This window comes from Terrapene carolina, unplaced genomic scaffold (assembly GCF_002925995.2).
Source record: "Terrapene carolina triunguis isolate 2854851 unplaced genomic scaffold, T_m_triunguis-2.0 Scaffold17, whole genome shotgun sequence".
Classification (NCBI taxonomy): domain Eukaryota; kingdom Metazoa; phylum Chordata; order Testudines; family Emydidae; genus Terrapene; species Terrapene triunguis.
In genome coordinates this window covers 1,217,762-1,238,593 of record NW_020664368.1, presented here as the reverse complement: position 1 = coordinate 1,238,593, position 20,832 = coordinate 1,217,762, and the positions used below count along the sequence as shown (strand labels likewise).

The 20,832-nt window shown below is 49.4% G+C and overlaps 1 protein-coding gene across 1 annotated transcript; it reads left to right on the top strand.

The window, feature by feature from the left end:
* Nucleotides 1–17,555: 17,555 nt before the first annotated feature.
* On the top strand, nt 17,556–20,543 carry LOC115271150 (neuropathy target esterase-like). Its single transcript, XM_029910581.1, has 3 exons — nt 17,556–17,712; nt 18,054–18,137; nt 20,467–20,543. The coding sequence occupies exons 1-3, from the start codon at nt 17,556–17,558 to the stop codon at nt 20,523–20,525; spliced, it is 300 nt and encodes a 99-aa protein (XP_029766441.1). The 3' UTR covers nt 20,526–20,543.
* Nucleotides 20,544–20,832: the final 289 nt, after the last annotated feature.

The window sequence follows — 20,832 nt, the reverse complement described above, 5'->3', positions numbered from 1 at the left end:
GCTTCCTGCTTCTGATGTACTTAAAAAACATTTTGTTATTACCTTTGGAGTTTTTGGCTAGCCGTTCTTCAAACTCCTCTTTGGCTTTTCTTATTACATTCTTGCACTTAATTTGGCAGCGTTTATGCTCCTTTCTATTTGCCTCACTAGGAGCTTGAACGTGGGTCTGCCCCATTCCAACCAGGTGTGTGCCTTACCCACCCAGCTAGTGACTGTTCTGGGGAAGTGGCTTTCTTGTTTTGACCAGAAATTCTATTTTGGACCTGAGACCATATTGTCGAAACAGATACGTTTCTGAAAACCATTTCAGCTTTGACAAAATGATATTTTTCTATGGGGAAAAAATGTTGTCAGTTAACTTTCCACCAGTTCTCATACCCCAAACCTAATGAACCTAATATTGATACCTCTTTTTTTGAAAAGTTTGGACCACGTAACTCAGTGGTGGATTTAGAGTTAGTGGGGCCCTGTGCACAGCTTCATTTTCAGCCCCTGCCCCTCCCCCCCACCGGGAACCCAGCCAAGCAAAAGAACATTCTCTCTTATCTCCCGTCCCCGTTTTTCTTTCTTTTTTTCTTCATCCTCCTCCTATATTTTAAGTAATGGGAAGTAAATGAAAATAAAGTGAGGTACCTTGATTGGGGCAGGGGGTTGTGGTGTGATGGGGAGCATGGGGGACGGGCTTTGGGAAGAAGTTTGGGTGCGGGATCTGGGCTGGGGCAGGGAGTTGGGGTAGGGGAGGAGGGAGGGGTTCGGGCTCTGAGAGGAAGTTTGGATATGGGGGCGGGCTGTGGGCTGGGGCAGAGGTGTGGGAGGAGGGGTGAGGGCCCCGGCAGGAGTTTGGGTGTGGGCTCTGGCAGGAAGTTTGGATGTGGGGTGCAGGCTCTGAGCTGGGGCAGGGTGTTGGGGTGTTGGAGGGGGTTAGGGGGGCAGTGCTTACCTCAGGCAGTGCAGCTCCCAAAGCGACCGGTGCACACACCCCTCCAGCAGCGGCTCCTAGGCGGGGGAGAACGGGGGTCTCCGTGAGCCACTGCCCGCAGGCGCCGCCCCCGCAGCTCCTATTGGTCGCAGTTCTCGGCCAATGGGAGCTATGGAATCGGCGCGGCGGCAGCACACACACACACACACACACGCTGGCCGCTTCCGGGAGTGAAGCGGCACTGAGGGAGGGAGGCAGAGCGGGCAGGGAGCCACCTTAGCCCTGCTGCTGGCACATCTCTGTGCGCCCCTTGGGGCGAGGGGGTAGTGGGTCTCCGTGCTCTGCCCGGGACAGGGGCAGCGCACGAAGCCACCTCCCCCCCTGCCAGGGGTGTGCAGAGACGTGCCAGCAGCCAGCTGCTTCCAGGAGTGGCATGGGGCCACCAGCCACAGCATGCAGGCAGCCTGCCTGCCTGAGCCCTGTTGCGTCGCCGGCCAGGACTCGGGGGCAGGTTGCCAGATATTTGTGCTGCATTTTGGGGGCCCCTAAGTTAAATCAATCAAATCAATTCAATGGGAATTAGGCATGTACATTTAAGGATCTGGGCCTTCATCTTTAACTTGGCCTGCTGACTTGTATGCAGCGCAGCCTACAGACTGCGCTGTGTCCACTAAGATTAACTCGAATTAGTTAACTCAGTTTATGAGCACACCTTTTTCCTAGTGAAGAGACAGTCTCGGGGACCCAGAGATCTGGGCAGGGGGAAGACTTGGGAGGGACCTGGGGAAATTCCAATGCAGAACCAGTTGTGGACATGGGAACGGAGGGGAAACAAAGTGGGAATTGATGGGTCTGACAAGGAAAATGTATGGATTTTACAAGGAGGAGGAATAAGGAACTGAAGGATTCAAGGGTGGAGCCTTTATGCAAATGAAAGAATACATTCTTCAGATATGCAAAACAGGACATAGCATTATTTGCATAAAACTCTCAGGGTAGAAAACGGAGTGCCCTGTTTACTGCAGGAGATGTTATTTTTGTGGTCCTAAATTGGGGAACATCAGCACTGATTACAATGGGGGAGGGATAATCTCCAGAAAAGGCTTTTTTTCTCTCTTTTCTTTTTGTTTAAAGTATTAGTACTATCACCCTTAGCAAATGTAGCCTGTACTGGTACAGGCAGGCGCCTCACATTTTTCTGCAAACTCTGCTCAGGAAACCACAGCAGCACAGGAAAGCAATGTGCAGTTTCGTACATGTAGCAGGAACTGCTTCAGTATGCTAAGAAGTGCAAACTTTGAAATGAAATGGCTCACCCAGCAGAGGACTTGCATGTTACAGCCACATTTCTAGTCACTTAGCAAGGGTGTTGCTGTATTTTGACACCATCGCTGCATATCTCTGGGTCACTTCATCATTACTGTAGAAATGTGTTGCAACATGGCCACACTTTAGCTGTTGGCAAACCACAGAATGAGCTCATTACATGAGGAAGGGCAGAGCATCCCAAGCATCTGTGCTTTGTCTAATGAAGATTGGCCTGAGATAACACCATTGCAAATGATGATGTTTTGTGACTGTGCAGCAAAAAAACTATATTAAGATGGTGTTCTCACACTAGCTTTGCCAAAGCACACTGATTTCAAGAGATTTACTCCTGATTTACATCAGTGTGAGAGGACCTGTGTGATCACAAGAAGTGGCGTGTAAATAAATTTTAATGGCATATGAGAATCTTGAATTCAAGTGAGATTATGACATCACAATAGTGAAGAGAAAAAAGCTCAGTGATTGAGGAGGGAGATTTAACTGTTTAAAGCTCTTGGGGCCTGATCTTCTAGTCCTATCATGCTACACATATTGCAGGATCAAAGCTGGGGAGCAAAAGTCAGTTTAAACCACCTCTATCGTCCCCCGTCCAATGGCCAACTTGACCAACATCAAGGTTTAGAGCAGCCTGAAGCTTCTCTTATGTATGCCTGGCTGCCTATGGTCACAAGGGATACAAGGGTGGATGAAGAAATGTCTTTTAATGGACCTACATCAGTTGGTGGAAGAGACAAGTTTTTGTGCTACACAGCACTCTTCTTCAGGTCTCTCTCGTATCCTGGGACCAATACAGCTACCACACCACTGCAAACAACTATGGTTATAAGCAACAGAGGGTCCTGTGGCACCTTTAAGACTAAGGTGTTAGTCTTAAAGGTGCCACAGGACCCTCTGTTGCTTTTTACAGATTCAGACTAACACGGCTACCCCTCTGATGTATGGTTATAAGGGCTTTTTCTGCCAATTGAAGATCATTAAGGCACTCATGTTCCCATTTCTTCCAAAGGGCAAACATTTGATAACATCAGATGCCCTGGAGATTTTTCCAGTATTGTTTTTCTTTATTTTTAGGACCAGCGAAAAGGCTTGCCCTGGGGAATTCAGCAATAGATTCTAGGCTAATGGAATTCCAAATGAGAGGCCGCATTGCTCAGCATTTCTGTAGCATACGCATAAAAGCCAGCTTCTAGTCACATCTGCCAGGTTCCAAGGGGCAGAAAACCGAGTGCTTGCATTACTTAGCCTGGTGGTAATGGATAGTGTTAAAGCTGAACAAGAGCTCTATGTGACCTCTATGTAAGTGCCAAAGCATCTTTCACCAACAGAAGTTGGTCCAATGAAAGCTATTACCTCACTCATCTTGTCTCGCTAGTATCCTGGGCCCAACATGGCTACATTAACACTGTGAAAAGCTTGGTGTCTGTTATGCATGAATAAACTTTAAAAAAATAGTCTAAGGATGGACAAAGATAAAGAAAATTGGAGAGCGTGAAGTGTTCTCAGGGCTTGTGTGGAGAATCCAGCTGTTCTTTCTGCAGAAGCTAGGACCAAGCTCAGACCAGTGCCACTTGGGCTTTACTCACCCACTTACATACATCTACTTCCGACCACTCACCGTGAAAAGGGGGAGGGGGGGTGAGAGGAGAAAGGAAGGACCTGTTCCTAAGCCTTTAATGTAGAACAATCTTTACTTGTGTACCAGCATCCCCTACTGGTATGTTTTATTCTCAAGCTTTAACCACCTCTGATATTTTTTTGTATAGAACAATGTTAAAAAAGGTCTTAAGCTATATTGTTTGCTATCATTCTCTTCTTAAAAAACAAGGTAACAGGAGCAACTCACATCATTTTTCTGACAAGGTGAGGTGACAAATGTAATCAAAACATACAGACTAAAACAAAGCTGGTGCATCTCAGCTGAATAAACACTGACACCTGTTCACATCACACTACTTTTTCTAACCGCCTCTGCTAAATCGTTCAGGTCTGATTCTCCTCTCATTTATACGTAGAGCCCTACAAATTCACAGCCATAAAAAATGCATCATGGACCATGAAATCTATTCTCCTACCGTGAAATCTGGTCTTTTGTGTGCCTTTACCCTATACTATACAGACTTCAGCGGGGAGACCAGCGTTTCTCAAATTGGGGGTCCTGACCCAAAAGGGAGTTGCAAGGCTATTCTAGGTGGGTAATGGTATTGCCCCCTTACTTCTGTGTTGCCTTCAGAGCTGGGCAGCTGGAGAGCAGTGGTTGTTGGCCAAGTGCCCAGCTCTGAAGGCAGTGCCGCTGCCAGCAGCAGTGCAGAAGTAAGGGTAGCAGTACCGCCACCCCGCTACAATAACCTTGCAACCCCCCCCCCAATCCTCTTTTTTGGGTCAGGACCCCTACAATTACAACACTTGTGAAGTTTCAGATTTAAATAGCTGAGATCATGAAATTTACTATTTTAAAAATCCTATGACCATGAAATTGACCAAAATGGACCGTGAATTTGGTAGGGTATGTATACATGTGTACTTCCAGAGAAACTCCATTCAAATCAATAGGTAACAGAGGTGTCAAACTGGTGAGAGAGGAAAATCAGGCTCAAACTTGACCATGCCATGCTAATAAGGCAACAATGACCAATCTGTTAAATTACTTTGCCAGATTAATTTATTTCAATATTAACTGTATTGTCCCTACTTCAGGAATTTATGCATAGAGCTTCTGTTTTTTTTTTTTTAACTGATAAACACAGACTTAAAAAAACCAATACCAAAAAAATTTGAAATTGGTGTTTATCCAATGAACACTGGAAATGGTTACTTGTATCTAAGGGCTTCTCGCCACAGAACAGTAATGCAGACTACTGGAGTGTGATTGGCTAAAGTGTGCTAATGTGTTGTGCATTAACTAGTCCGTGTAGACCCTGCTGGTGCACACTAAAGGTTCCCTAGTGTGCTTTAACGCAGTGCTGTTTGAAACATACTATGTTAAAGCGCACTAGGGGACATTACAAAGAGATTACTCATGACAACATATACTACTGTAATGAGTAAAGTATATAAAACTCAAAAATTGGTAAAAAAAAATAAACCCTGAAAAATGAAATGAATAAACCCTAAAAAAGCAGGAGCCATACTGATACAGCAGTTTTGGTACATGACGATACATTTCATTTTTACATAGGTCATTATGGATAGATGGTACGAGAGCTAAGGGCACAGCCAGCTTGCATTATATGGCTCTATTTTAGCTTCCCTATAATTCCGGATTTTAAAATTCTCCCATTTACCCTGAAGGCAAAGGAAAACGGTTCATTAAAAGCTGAAGAAACCTCGTTAGCTAAAACTCATTAAGAATGTTACCCTGATTTGAAATCTTGACACTTTTCTAATATTTCGTTGCCCTCTCTAGCTCAAAAATGGCTTGCTATTGACCCTTCAAACTTACAACTCAGTTTCCTCACAGTGGTTCTATTTGAATTTTCTATTTTCTATTTTCTATTTGAAGAAAACAGGTTCTGATCAAGTGAATAATTACATTTAATAGAGAGATTTTCATGTGTGATTAGTTTTGGGCCCAACCCTGATCCTTTTGACAGCGAGCAATGAAAGGTTTTTGCCATCGACTTCAGCCAGAGCAGGAGCGGGCACTGTACATGAATGGGTATGTTGTTGCAACAGGCCTGGCATTCTGGGAATTGTAATCCAATAGGGGAACATGTGACCACAGGCTATAAGCATGGCCTGCTGCAGCCATAGGGCAGGGCCCAGGACTATATAAGAGGCCCTAGCTTTTTACTGGGTGAGACCAGGCATGAGGCAGGTGTTTGTGAGGGGCTTGAATGCTGTGGAGGAAGAGCTCAATAGGGATCCAGCGTTTGAACTAAGATTAGCATATTGAGATGGAGCCAGGAATGGAGTCTGGGAGAGGTTTGGTGGAACACAATTGGGAGGAGGTCAGGGAAAAGGCCCCAAATACAGACAAACAGGTGGAAATAGGAAGTGACCCTGGAGACTAGGAAATGAGGCAGTTTGGACATAAAGGGGCCCAAGGTCAAAGGAGAGAGGGAGGGCCCGGGTGCCCTTATGCCGCCACCTAAAAGCAGTGGTGAAATCCCATGACCAAGGAGTGAAAAAATGTGGGGACACCCTGTTACCTAGGAACAAAGAGACTGTGTAAATCATTGTGGCCCTATGAGGGGAAAGAACTTAGCCTGGGCAGGGCAGAAGGACTGTGAATACCTCTGTCACCAATGGGGAAGGACGGTTTTGTTGCTTTCTGTTTGAACTTTGCTTTGGTTGCACATTTGCACTGGAAGGGGCAGACTCCAGCCAAAATCCCTTACCAGTCTGAGGAGGATGGTCTGCAGTGGGGAAACCGAAGCAGTTCTGAGCATGAGGAGGGACTCCATGAAAAGGCCCTTCCACACACATATGAACATATGCTGTCCCAATCCCCATCCCCATCCCTAATGGTTGAGTGTAGTTTAGAAAAAACTTAAGGTTCCTTCATAGGATGCAAGGAGGGGGAATTGTACTGTGGAGGCACTTGAAATCCCCGCCTTCTTTTTTACACACAGAGGTGGAGATCTGTGCCATGTGGAGAACCGGTGGGGAGGGGAGAAGGGAGGGAAAATCTGGGTCATAGATAATAGCTAATAGATTTACCTCCCTTAAATAGAACAAGCCTATGTTTTGGGACCATGTGCTGTCTGTTTGCTTGTGCCGGGAGACTGCAGCTCTACACCTAATACAGGTACACTTTGACACTGGCTTGCAAAGCTTCCCCAGCATACAAAAGAAGCATGTCCAAAGGGCAGCAGGAGTCTTACGTTCCCTTCTTCTGCTTTTAAGTGCATGGTCTCTTTTCCCTGATGCTATAGTCTTGACTTGGCAACATTAATTCTGAAATGAAATGTTGTAGGTTTGGATTGTATCTGGACTTTTGACAGCTAACTACTTCCCTGCAGTAGAGGCTCCTCTCCAACATGTATTTCTTTCATTTGTTAGCAGATTTTGTACCATTTATCTTCCAGGCAAAAAGAATTGAGACAGTGATTACTTGGTACATCCTATAACTCAGGGGTCGGCAATCTTTGGCACACGGCTCGCCAAGGTAAGCACCCTGGCGGGCCGGGACGGTTTGTTTACCTGCCACATCCGCAGGTTCAGCCGATCGCAGCTCCCACTGGAGCGGTGAACCGTGGTCAGTGGGAGCCGCGATCGGCCGAACCTGCAGACACAGCAGGTAAACAAACCGGCCCGGCCCAGCCCGCCAGGGTGCTTACTCTGGAAAGCCGCATGCCAAAGGTTGCCAACCCCTGCTATAACTCATCCCAGAAGTTAAGACCTCTTCTGTCGAAGAGTGATCATTTGCTGTAGGCCTCTACAAACGTGCAGACAGAGCAGACTGTAACTCAGTGCAGTTACAAGCACATGTATATTGGGCAAGCAAGCTGCTGGGGAAGAAAATTAAAAACAGGAAAAGTTACAACAGCTCTATGCTTAATGCCTAATAATACTACACATTTGCTCCAGCCGGCTTACAAAAGTGTCAACAAAATTGCTCCAGCTATTAAACTTTCTCTCGCTCATCAGATGCAAGCCTTCTTTCTGTCCTCACTCACAACCTCGCTACTCTTAGTGTGACAGTCTGTTCCTCAGCAGTTATTGCTATCTGGAACAGCCTACACGTGTCCCAGCCTAACTCGCCATCCTTGCGTATGGTAAGGACTTAGCTTTAATTCAGCCATGCTTAGCCAGCGACTAGTGTAGCTGCATCCGTGCAAATCCCTCTTGTCAGGGCTGGCCTTACCATGAGGTGAATTGAGGCGGCCGCCTCAGGTGCCAGACTGTGGGGGGGCACCCCTAGGACCCAGAGTGTAGAAAATTGTGTCTGCTGCTGGTGCATATGTATTCTCTCTGGAGGAAGGAGGGCACAAGAGACATAACAGGCAGGCAGGAGAAAAGGTGAGAGGGAATAACAGAAAGCACCAGGAGCTGCAGGGAGAGAGAGGAGGAGGAACCTCTTATATACTTCTCTAGCACCCCCAAGAGCCTGGTCTGATTAACACCAGCTTCTCAGGGAGCTTCCTGTTTCCTGCTGCTTCCGTGAACCCACTTGAGGAGAACAGGCAGTCAACTGAAGTAGTAGGAGCCAGTTAGGCCCTTAAGACGCTGATATCTTCCCTCACTCAAGCCCTGCTACCAGCCTGCTTATTTGTCCCCTTCAATTGAGTGTTGAGAGCCACAATAGCTGGCACAGAACAGCAGTCATGAGTGAAAGAAGAAAACGCCCCTCTGGGGCAGCATTCAGAAAAAGAAAGAAAGCAAAGGAAGCATTTCTGTCTAAGCAGGAAGGAGCTCTCCTGAGATACATAGACACAAATGTTCACGGTGAGCCTTCCGGCCCCAGTGAGGATGTGAGTGGTGAGGAGATGCCTGATCTTCCAGTTAGTCAGAGTGCAGGTGACCTGGCAGCTACTGCAGCATCCATATCTCCATCTCAAATGGATGTAACCTGCACATTCCTGAAGAAAAGTGTAGATCAGAGAAGAGTGTGGTGGAGGTGCAAGAAACAGCTGCTGCTGAGTTTACTTCCTTAAGTCTAGATAATCCAGGATTGTGGACCGATTTGAGCAGTAGCCTGAGGGACATCCTTGTACTGCATGGGCCACAGCAAGTGAAAAGCTTCATGTTCCCCAAAAACGATGAAAATAGAAGTTTCCATCCAACACATTACTGGCGTGATATCCCCAATGGTGACAAAGTGGAGAGGCCATGGCTTATGTACTCAAAAACCCAGAATGCTGCATACTGTTTTTGTTACAAACTCTTCCAGTCTAATGTTCCAGCCACATTGGGTTCTACAGGAACAAAGGACTGGAAAAATCTGGCTAGAAATCTGGCATGCCATGAGAAGGCAGCAAATCACCAGAGAGCATTCCAGAGGTGGAAAGAGCTTGAGATGAGACTAAGGTTAAAGGCCACCATAGATGATCAGCATCAAGACAAGATTGCATCAGAGTCTGAAAAGGCTCATTGCCATTGTGAGACTGCTTGCTACCCAAAACCTAGCACTGCGTGGCACTTCAGATCAGCTGTATGTGCCAAACAATGGAAACGTCCTTAAAATTGTGGCGCTGATGGCTGAGTTTGATGCTGTACTCCAGGAGCATCTAAGAAGAGTCACCACCAAAGAAATGTACACACACCACTACCTTGGAAAAACAATTCAAAATGAGTTCATACAGTTACTGGCAACAAAAGTCAAACAGAAGATTGTGGCAGATCTGAAGTCAGCAAGATATTACTCTGTTATTCTGGACTGCACACCTGGCATCAGCCATATGGAACAAATTACTTTAATGGTGTGTTTTGTAACAACAACAGAACCTAGTGAAATTGTCCCTGCAACAGTGCCTGTCAGAGAGCATTTTCTAGAATTTATTGACATTGATGATACTACAGGAGCTGGTATGACAAATGTGCTTCTTAAAAAGCTGGAAGATACGGGAATTGTGATAGCTGACATGAGAGGTCAGGGCTACGATAATGGTGCCAACATGAGAGGAAAGAACAGAGGAGTGCACACACGGATCCGAGAGTTAAACCCTCAAGCTTTTTTTGTCCCATGCAGTTCTCATTCATTGAACTTAGTGGTCAGTGATGCAGCATCAGCTTCTAGGGAGGCTGCTGAATTTTTTAATGTAATTCAAAGCATCTATGTATTTTTCTCTGCATCAACTCATCGATGGCAAATTTTGAAGCAACATCTGGGAACATCCTCTCTGACACTGAAACCACTGAGTGCCACACGATGGGAAAGTTGAGTGGAGGTGATAAAGCCTATCAAACACCAAATTGGGAAGATAGATGATGCCATAGTTGCCATTATGGAGGATAATGCTAAGACAGGAACTGTTCGTGGGAGAACAGTGGCAGAGGGAAATGGAATCACCAGAAACATACATAACTTCAAATTTCTGTGTGGCTTAGTGTTGTGGCATGACATACTGTTTGAAATAAATGTTGTAAGCAAGAGACTCCAAGGTGCTTGATATATCTGGAGCAATGGAACAACTGGACAAAGCAAAGTCAAACCTACAGTCTTACCGGTCAGATGAGGGATTTCAAAGCATTCTGAAGAGTGCACAGAAGTTAGCAGAGGAACTTCACTCAAGCTATTTTCCCACCCATTCAAGAATACAAGAGTCACCAAAGAAGAAGACATTTTGATTACAAGGCATGGGATAATCCCATAAGAGACCCCAAACAATTCAAAGGTGAATTCTTTAACCATGTGCTAGATTGTGCAATACAGTCAGTTGAAGAACATTTCATGCAGCTCAAGGAACACAGCAGTATATTTGGGATGTTGTATGATATTCCAAAACTCCTCACTATACCTGAAGACCTACACCAGCAATGCAGGGCACTAGAGTTGACACATGATGACATGCGCAATATTGATGCGAGTGATTTAGGTGATGAACTGAAAGCCCTTTCAAGATACATTTCAGCAGGATCAACTCCAAAGGCTGTTCTGGAATATATGTGCACAAATAAGATGACCAACCTCTTTTCAAATGCTTCTGTTGCTCTGCGCCTACTTCTAACACTTCCTGTAACAATTGCCAGTGGAGAACACAGCTTCTCCAAGCAGAAGTTAATAAAAACACATCTACACACCACAATGACACAGGAGAGGCTGGTCGGCCTTGCAACCATCTCAATAGAGCATGAGCTGGCCCAGACTGTGGACCTTCAGCAGGAAGCAGTTCAAATCTTTGCAACCAAGAAGGCACGGAAAGCACCACTTTGATTATTCAAACAGATAAAAATGCCAGTGTTTACTATGCAGACAAGAAAAGTTACATTTGCTGTTCAGGCATTTGACAGTTAAGTGTTACTTAAAATTTTTTGAACAAGGCATTTAAAGTTGTTAGTTCTCCTTTATTGGGGTAGGTAGCAGAGCAGTACCATGAGAGGAGTAGAACAGGAAGAAGGCAGAATTGAGACCTTTCAAAGTTTTGGCCCAAGCGAGAGGGTATGGGGGCATCATTTGAGCTCCCTGCTTCAGGTGCCAAAATGTTGTGGGCTGGCCCTGCCTCTTGTAGACAAGGAAAGTTGGAGTTTGCCCCGGTGAAGTTTATCCTGCTGCACTACTGCAGATCCCCCCAATTTCAAATCACAGCTTTCTTTGTATGCACTTGGGGTTTGCACTGCCACAGCTATATAGGTTGCTGACAACTGATGGCTGTATCCAGCGCAAATCTCCAGTGTAGGCAAGGCCTACACTTCTTTATACATCGCAACTGAAAGACATTCTCTCCTTTGCCTATTCCTCTTAATTGCTTTCCCTTCTTCTATTATTTGGCTTTGACTGGGCGCTTCATTATTATTTGTTAAGGACCAATAATGTACCTGGTTCTGAACAGGACACAAATATAAGTGATGATACAACGTTTTGTTTTCTGTGATTTATATAAGTGCCAGATCTTCAGAATTTGTGCACTTCATTCGTAGGTGCGTTTGCTGAACGTGTACAGCTGCATTTGCTTGCAAAAATGGACAGTTAGATGCTTCAGGGGCTATTTACATGTGCAAACCCCCAATCTGCATGTGCAGTAACGTAACAATGCACAACTAAGTTATGTAACTTCACACGTTTTAGAAAAGCTCCTTAGAAGCCACATTTGGTGTGCTGCCTTCTAGAATGCAAGTTCACAAAACATCGGAGTGCAAGTTGTCTGAAAGAGGATAGAAAAATGCTGGGATAGAAGCTGGACAAGACTTTACCAGAGTGACCAAATGCCCAGGAAGTTGTTTCCCCAGCTGTTTGTATGTGCTGCCACGCTAATTGAGAAGTAAGAGAGCGCACAACAACTATTTCATTTGGCTGTGGGGAAAATATTTTCTCTCAGCTTGCTGCTTTCCTCTTGCTCCTACTTCACCTGGCTCAAGCAGAAGCTGTGGGAAAGGCCCCCTCTGTAAATCAAAGGGCATTTTGCACAACATCTCTTGTGATTCAGGAAGTGAGAAGGTTTGTCACTAACAGACTACTATTATTACTAATCTGAGGGCAGATGTTTGAAACTAATGGCAGTAGATGAACATGATCAGCACAAGTGGAAAGCAAGTTGTGCTGCCACCTGCTGTTGAAGTAGGACGGTGACATGTCCATGGGTAAAATGCACTCCTCCTTTCAAGGATACTGCAGTAATTGAGCTTTTTCTGGTACAGTGGTTGTACCACTTTAAAGCTGCTTTCGGGGCCATAAATAGAACATATAAAAGTTCTTGAAATTTGCTGATCAGACAAATAGCATCCTGAGGGCAGCCATGCCCCACCTGTCTCTAAACTTGTCCTGCAAGGACGGTGCTGAGGACACTTGCAGACTCACAGGACCAGGCCTTCTAATTCCACAGCTAAGGCCGTTATTCAGCATCTTTAGACGCATATATCTCCATATATCATAGCCTGTGGTGGATTAGCCACTGGGCCAACGGGGCCTGTGGCCAGGGGCCCTGACCAATTGGGGGTCCTGGAAAAATAGGTGCCCCCGTTCCCCAACCCCGCTCGATGGCAGGAGTGCTGGGCAGGGCAGGGGAAGTCCCTGGGCCCTGATCCTACACCCTGGCAGAAGCGTGGGATGGTGGGGGAAGCCCCAGAATCCCAACCCAGGCTGCGGTCCCAGGACTGGAGGAGCTCTCGCCCCGTGCTGTGGCCTCAGGGCTGGGGGAGCTCTCACTCCTCACTGCAGCCAGTGCCATAGCTGGAGGGGGGACAGAACTTCTCCAGTCTGGGGAGCTGCAGAAACGAGCAAACACATTGCGGGGCCGCACTGGGGGGATGGAATGGGGCAGACCATGGCTGGAACAGAGTGGGGCCGCAGGGGAAGAGGCAGAAGGGGGTGAGGCCATGGGCAGGGCCGCAGGTGGAAGGGGCAGAACAGGGGTGGAACTGCCAATGGAAGGGGTGGGGAAAGGCCCCCCACTTGCTCTGGCCCAGGGCAGCCATATTTAAAGAGAAAATGCCTCAAAAAGGCAGCATTACACTAAACCAGTGTTTCCCAAACTTGGAAAGCCCCTGGCGGGTCAGGCCAGTTTGTTTACCTGCCGCGTCCGCAGGTCCGGCTGATCGCGGCTCCCACTGGCCGCGGTTTGCTGCTCCAGGCCAATGGGAGCTTCTGGAAGTGGCGCGGGCCGAGGGACAATAGTCTTAACTATCTTGGGAAGCTTTCATTGGCTTTTCTCTTGTCTGCCTTTTAAATACAAATTAACATTTATGAGCTAGCTGGATGCTCCTCTGGCTAATACTCTGCACTCAAGTCTAGCTCCTGCAGAGGCAGTGCACTTCTGTAGTGAGGCGGGTTCTCATGTCACTCTTATGCCAGCTCTCTACTTAATCTAACAGTTGCACAAATGGACATCAAAGCGTTCAATTCCTGGTTAAAGGAAGGTTGCTACAATTCAGGAGGTTGATGAAGTGGCAAAATCCATGGGCTCAGCCAGAGACTATCCCACCAAAACCCCCATTTTCCTTCAATTATCCCACCTTCTGCAGTGAATTGCTCCTGGCATTTTGCTTAACCATGATTCTCCTTCCCCTCCTGTTCTAAATGGTTGTGCAGTGCAGCTGTGCATTGTTGTTGCATTTCAGCCTAGAGGTAGCTACATTATAATAGTGAAGTGATTCCTATTTAAACTGTTAAAGCAGACCTCAGAACCAAATGTAGGAGTGGGCTGATAAAGTTTGCGGATGACACAAAGTTGGGAGGCATTGCCAACTCGGAGAAGGATCGGGATATTCTGCAGGGAGACTTGGATGACCTTGTAAATTGGAGTAATAGTAATAGGATGAGATTTAATAGTGAGAAGTGTAAGGTGATGCATTTAGGGATGACTAATAAGAATTTCAGTTATAAGCTAGGGACACATAAGTTAGAAGAGACTGAGGAGGAGAAGGACCTCGGAGTCCTGGTTGATCGCAAGATGACTATGAGTCGGCAATGCGACGTGGCTGTGAAAAAAGCTAATGCGATCTTGGGATGCATAAGGCGAAGTATTTCTAGTAGGGACAGGGAGGTGCTGCTTCCGTTATACAAGGCGCTGGTGAGACCTCACTTGGAGTACTGTGTGCAGTTCTGGTCTCCTATGTTTAAAAGGGATGAACTGAAACTGGAACGGGTACAGAGAAGGGCAACTAGGATGATCCGAGGAATGGAAAACCTGTCCTATGAAAGGAGACTCGAGGAGCTTGGTTTGTTTAGCCTAACCAAAAGAAGGCTGAGGGGGGATATGATTGCTCTCTTTAAATATATCAAAGGGATAAATACCAGGGAGGGAGAGGAATTATTTCAGCTCAGTGCTAATGTGGACACGAGAACGAATGGATATAAACTGGCCGTGGGGAAATTTAGGCTTGAAATTAGACGAAGGTTTCTAACCGTCAGAGGGGTGAAATTTTGGAACAGCCTTCCGAGGGAAACGGTGGGGGCGAAAGACCTCTCTGGCTTCAAGATTAGGCTAGATAAGTTTATGGAGGGAATGGTTTGATGGGATTACGTGATTCTAATCAATTAGGCAACAACGGCCATCGCTGGTAAAATGAGGGTCTGGCTAGAGATTCTTGCCTGTATGCTCGGGGTTCTGCTGATCGCCATATTTGGGGTCGGGAAGGAATTTTCCTCCAGGGTAGATTGGCAGTGGCCCTGGAGGTTTTTCGCCTTCCTCCGCAGCATAGGGCAGGGGTCGCAAGCTGGAAGATTCTCTGCGACTTGAAGTCTTTAGATCACGATCTGGAGACTTCAACAGCAGAGTTAAGGGAAAGTGGGGGGGTCAGCTTTTGTGGCCTGCATCATGCGGGGGGTCAGACTAGATGACCATATTGGTCCCTTCTGACCTTAAAGTCTATGAGTCTATGAGTCTATGAGATGGGGTCTGTCAGTAAAAACGAGCTACATCAATACAAGGTTACTCCTTGTTAAAGGGGGTCAGAAATAGAACATTAACGGTATAGCCCTTTGAATTTTAGAACTGAGTGGTTGGCAGGAGGAACAATTAAAATCCCCGGAACCAAACCAACACCTGTGGACTTGGTTGCAGATGGATGCAAATACTGAACTATATCCTTACATGAACCCAAAATCTCACAAGCTGGAACAGCCACTCTTATTTTGGGCCAAAATCTCATTAGAACAGCTCCAAGATTTCAGTGCCATTAAAGCCCAAACCCTGGCCCAGATTCAGCTTCAAAGTCCAAACCCGAGCCTAAACCAAACTGGGATTTGAGCACCACCTTCTGAGTAGGGTGACCAGATGTCCTGATTTTATAGGGACAGTCCCGATTTTGGGTTTTTTTCTTATATAGACTCCTATTACCTCCCACCCCCGTCCCGATTTTTCACACTTGCTGTCTGGTCACCCTACTTCTGAGTCAGTGTGTTACTAATAAAAGAAGACACATGCCGAATTCAAAACCACACTTTCAAGCACATTCACCCTGTAAAAGGGGAAGACTATGAGTTAACCAAACAGACATTGGTTCTGAAAGAGGAAGCTGTGCAGTTACTTCTGCTTTTCTGCATCTCTATGACTGCTAGCAACGTGCTTACGTCTTGCTCTTTGGAAACGTTACTAAATATGCAAATTATTAAGAGACTAAAGTTAAGCGTTGTGTTGGCCCTGAAGCAGCATGTTCCACTCACTCTTTAATAAAGTTCTCTGTTGTGCCCTCGTTACGCTGGGCTCAGAACCGACACTGATTTTCACGGGATTCTCTGGCCTGCATAAACTTGCCATAGTTCCTAAGAGACCACTGTGAGCTAAGAATTGCTCTGGCTGTTCCCCCACCCCTGACATGCCCCTTCCCACCTCTGCCCCACAGCCTGCACTGGGGCTTCAGAGAGGGCAGTGAAAGCCAACTCTGTTGGCACACACCCAGGCTGGGGAAATCCCCAGCATGACATTGACTTTAGCGGTGGTTTCCGTAGCAGGGACACCAGCGGCCGTACCGGACAGTGTCTGCGCGGGTGGGCGAGGACTCCACAATGCTGCGGCTGCCGGTCGAGGCCTTCTCTGCCGTCTTCGAGAAGTACCCCGAGAGCCTGGTGCAGGGTGGTGCAGGTGAGTGCGGCCTCGGCCCCCATCCCATGTGCTGATGTCCTCCCCTCCCCTGCATTGTGCCGCACGCTCAGACTCTCCCCTTCCCTTCCAGATCATCGTGGTGCGTCTGCAGCGAGTCACCTTCCTGGCCCTGCACAATTACCTGAGGCTGACTAATGAACTCTTCAGCCATGGGAGTGATGGGCCTGGCCCTGGAGCTCCTCCCACGGGAGTGGTGGGTCCTGCTCCCTGCACCAGAACCTTCGTCCTTCCCATCCCCGGTCCCTCCTGCCCATGGCAGTTTGGGCCAGACTTGGGCCAGTGTCCAAACCCTGGTCCCACTAGCGGGGCTGGAGGCCGGCACCTGGCTGGGGAGGGGACAGAAAGAGCTAGAACCCCCCGAGCAAAGCCCCTGTGTCTGCAAGGGGGGGATCCCTGTGCAGCAGGGATGGAGCAGGGCCTGGCAGGGTGCCCCCTGCTGGCAGCAAGTCACAGTGAGACGCCTTAACTCCCGGCCTGGCGGCTCTGGAGAGGTGGAGAATCCTGCACCCAAGCAGCCCCTCTCCCGGCACAGCCCTGCTCTGCCCTCAGACTTGGCTGCTGGAGCAGCGTTCCCTGCCTTGCTGGGTGGAGCCCCTGGCTCAGGGTGGAGCCAAGGCCTGTGGGAACAGCCGGGTCCATCCTCTGATGCCAGAGGAACCAGCCAGCGTTCAGATGGGTCACTGGGCCAGCGCTGTGACCCCCTGCGCCCCAGCTGCCAGGGAGCCAGCAGCCCGAGAGCAAGCTTTGCGGGGCCATCGTGTGGCGGCAGCACCTGGCGCTCTGGGCTCAGCTGGGCTCTGCGCTCTCCTTGTCTACAGTGGCACATCTGGCCCCTCCCACGTTACGCAGCTCCGTGGACACGGGTCTCCCTCACACAAGCCATGCGGCTGCTGGCGTGGAGCATGTTCCCTCCTGGGCCATCAGCCAAGTGAGGGGAGCCAAGCCGTCCCTGTGCCCGTCCCCATCCCTGTGCCCGTCCCCGTCCCTCTGCCTCAGCTCTGCTCTGGGGTGAGGGCAGGACTCACTGGGGGAGGTGTTGCCCCCTGCGTGATGGGGGAGGTCAGACGAGATGCTCTGAATGGCCCCTATTGGCCTTGAGTGGTGGGTGTGGCTGGTCCCCAGGCTGACACTGCCCAGCCTGGCCTGGTGCTGATGCCAGCTGTGTCATGGAGGAGCTGCAGCCACTGCGGCTCTTCCCCCAGCCCAGCCATGCCTCGCGCACCAGCCCTGTCAGACACAGCAAGCGCGTCATCAGTGTCTCCTCCATCGACGACCATAAGGAGAGCTCTGGGAGGCAGCCAGATGCCAGCACCAAGGACCTGGGTAAGGGTTGCCCTGGCTCAGGGAGGGGAACGCAGCAGCTGTGCTCCCCCTCAGAGCAACTGAGCTGGGCATGGCCCGGACAGGGGTGAAAGAAGTCAAGGGTGCAGAAGGGCTCAGTACAGGGTGCTGTGCTGCAGGGAGCGGGGTGGAGGCCCGGGCACTCACCTTGCACGGAACTGGTCCACACCTTCCATATGCCATGACAGCTGTGGAGTGGCTCTCATCACCAATCCTGCCCCTGGAGGTGGCCTGGCTACAGGGTCCGACCCAGGGCAGGGGAGGCTCTGGACTCCGTGTGCTCGCTGTGCCAGTGTAACGGGATGTGTGTGTCACCCTCACAGCTGATCAGCTCAAGCTGGGGTCCCTGGAGCCCTCTGCAGTGCCACTGCTGAGCCGCTGCATCTCCATGCCAGTTGATATCTCAGGTAAGTGGAACTCTCCCAGGATGGGACCAGGTTAATTTATAAGGGGGGATTGCACTGATAGGCTTGCTGTGTGAAAGGGGTCACCAATACGACCTTCAGGGCTAACCCAAGCTAAGCAGGTAGCAGGTGCTCTGAGCTGGTGCTGCTGTTGTCTCTTGGCAGCTGGGGCCTGATCCCCACTGCCCTGCAGCAGCCCCAGATTGGAGTGGGCAGGACATGCTGCCTGCTGGGGTGGGGGCACCTCACCCACTCTGCACCGGTGCTGATGGCTGCATGAGGAGCAGGGTCATGGGGCTGCCAAGCTGCCTGGAGTGGCTCACGAACGTGTGTGCCAACGTCAGGGCAGACTGTACAAACCAGGGCACGAACCCCAAACAGGCTTTGTGCTCTGTAAAGATTTCACCAAGTAACAAGCGTGAACTCCTAAAGCACTATAACAGCCTTACCATGGAGTCACAGACAGTCCTTGGCTGCACCTGGGTCTAGCTTGCCACCCAGGCAAGCCGGCCTTTGTGATAAATGGGCCCTTACACCAAGAATCACAGCAGTATTCAGGTTACTCCCTCACCCAATGGACTAGTCACTTACCCCCGGTCAATTGTACCTCAGATCTCAAACCACAGACAATGCTTGTAGCCAATCCTGTGATACTAACTAAAGATTTATTAAGTAGGGAAAAGAACTGAGAGTTATTCACTAGGTGAAAGCACGTAACAGACGCACACAAGTGAGGTATAGTCAGGTTCCAAAAGGCAGTAGAAGCTGCTGTAATGTGCAAGTTCTATACCAGGGTTCTCAAACTGGGGGGCGTGAACCCTCAAGGGGTTGCAAGCTTATTACCTGGGGGGTTGTAAGCTGTCAGCCTCCACCACAAACCCCGCTTCGCCTCCAGCATTTATAATAGTTTTAAATATAAAAAATGTTTTTAATTTATAAGGGGGGTGCACTGATAGGCTTGCTGTGTGAAAGGGGTCACCAATACAAAAGTTTGAGAACTGCTGCTCTATGCGACCTTTAGGGCTAACCCAAGCTAAGCTGCTTGTGGATCTCTTGCTTATGCTTAGAAATCTTGCCTTCCCTGAATGCCAATCCCCGGCAGTGATACAGATCTTTCTGGTCAGGCCTTATTTCCTTCCCCCAGAGCTCACACAGATGGAACGAGTGTCGGTCGGTGCTTGGCTCCCCTTTATGGGTGTGTCTGGGGGCGGGGTGTGTGTGGGATCAAGGAAGTTGAGTTACACAATAAGAGGTTTACAATGCAAACGCTTGATGTAACTACACCATAGGCTCCAGTGATGTGATAAGTGAGATCAGCATCCTACAAGCATTTCAGTATTTCTAAACACCAAACACATTCTCATCAACTTCACATCTATTCTAACAGTGTGAACACACTGGTGAGCCAGCCTGGTTCCCGGCTCTGCGTTTGTCAGTGCTCAGTGAGGCCTGGGGGCCTTGGCATGAGCTGGCACCTGGTCTGCCAGCATCACAGGGCCTTGCTGCTTCCTCAGCCTCTCACGCTGAGTCCCTCCTTGTGGAGGTCAATGGCACTGTGGCCATAGGTGCTGACTTCTGCTGGTGCTGGTGGGTGCTGCCCACCTCTGCGCCCGACCCCGCCCTGACTCCACCCCTGCCCTGCCCCCTCCCGCCCATGCCCTGCCCCCATTCAAACCCCTTCCCCAAAGTCCCCACCCCAACTCTGCCCCTCCCTGCCCCTATTCCAATCCCTTCCCCAAATCCCCTGCCAAGCCCCACCTCCTCCCCTGAGCGCGCCGTGTTCCCGCTCCTCCCCCTTCCTCCTGCAGCTTGTTATGCCGTGAAACAGCTGTTTTGCGGCGGCAAAGTGCTGGGAGGTAGGTGGAGGAGCAGGGACCTGGCGCACTCAAGGGAGGAGGCGGAGGCAGAGGTGTAGGTGAGTTGGGGCAGGGGGGTGGGGAGGGAAGCTTGGCAGCGCCCTCGCCAGAGGTTCCCTGTGCGCTCCCCCACCCCCACCCCGGGCTACATGCCTATTGGGCAGGTGGGATGGCAGCCCCCCCCCGTTCGTTCCCCCCCCGGGTGCTGGGCCTCAGGCCTAGGAAACATTAAACCCCCGCACAGCTGGAATGGGGAGGGGTTGGTTTCCATGGAGCTGGGGGAATTTATGCTGGGCTGTGGCTCTGCCAAGGTTAGTGGGGTGCTCCAGAGAGTTCAGGCTCAGCCGGAGCTGTAGGCTGTCCCCCAGGTCTCCTGGCCGCCTATCTGTGGGTGCGCACCTTGGGGGCAGGCCTGCCCCTCACCCTGGTGCTGGGGCTGACGTTCCTCTCTATCCTCCGCACCCACCCCCCAACAGGACGTCAGCCTTCACTTCGTGCTGTGGGGCTGCCTACATGTCTACCAGCGCATGATTGACAAGGCGGAGGATGTGTGTCTCTTTCTGCCGCAGCCTGGAGAGATGGTGGGCCAGCTGGCTGTGCTGACCGGGGAGCCCCTCATCTTCACCATCAAGGCCAAGCGTGACTGCACCTTCCTCAAGATCTCCACTTCGGACTTCTACGAGTTGGTGTCCCCCTTCCCCTCCACATCCTGTGGGCAGGCTCTACCCACCTCCCACCCCACTTCCATCTAGGTTGGTGGCCTGGGTCAGATTGGGGCCAGTGCTCCCTAGAGGGGAAAGGCATCGTGTCCCATTCCCCACCCCCATAAACCAGCCAGTCCC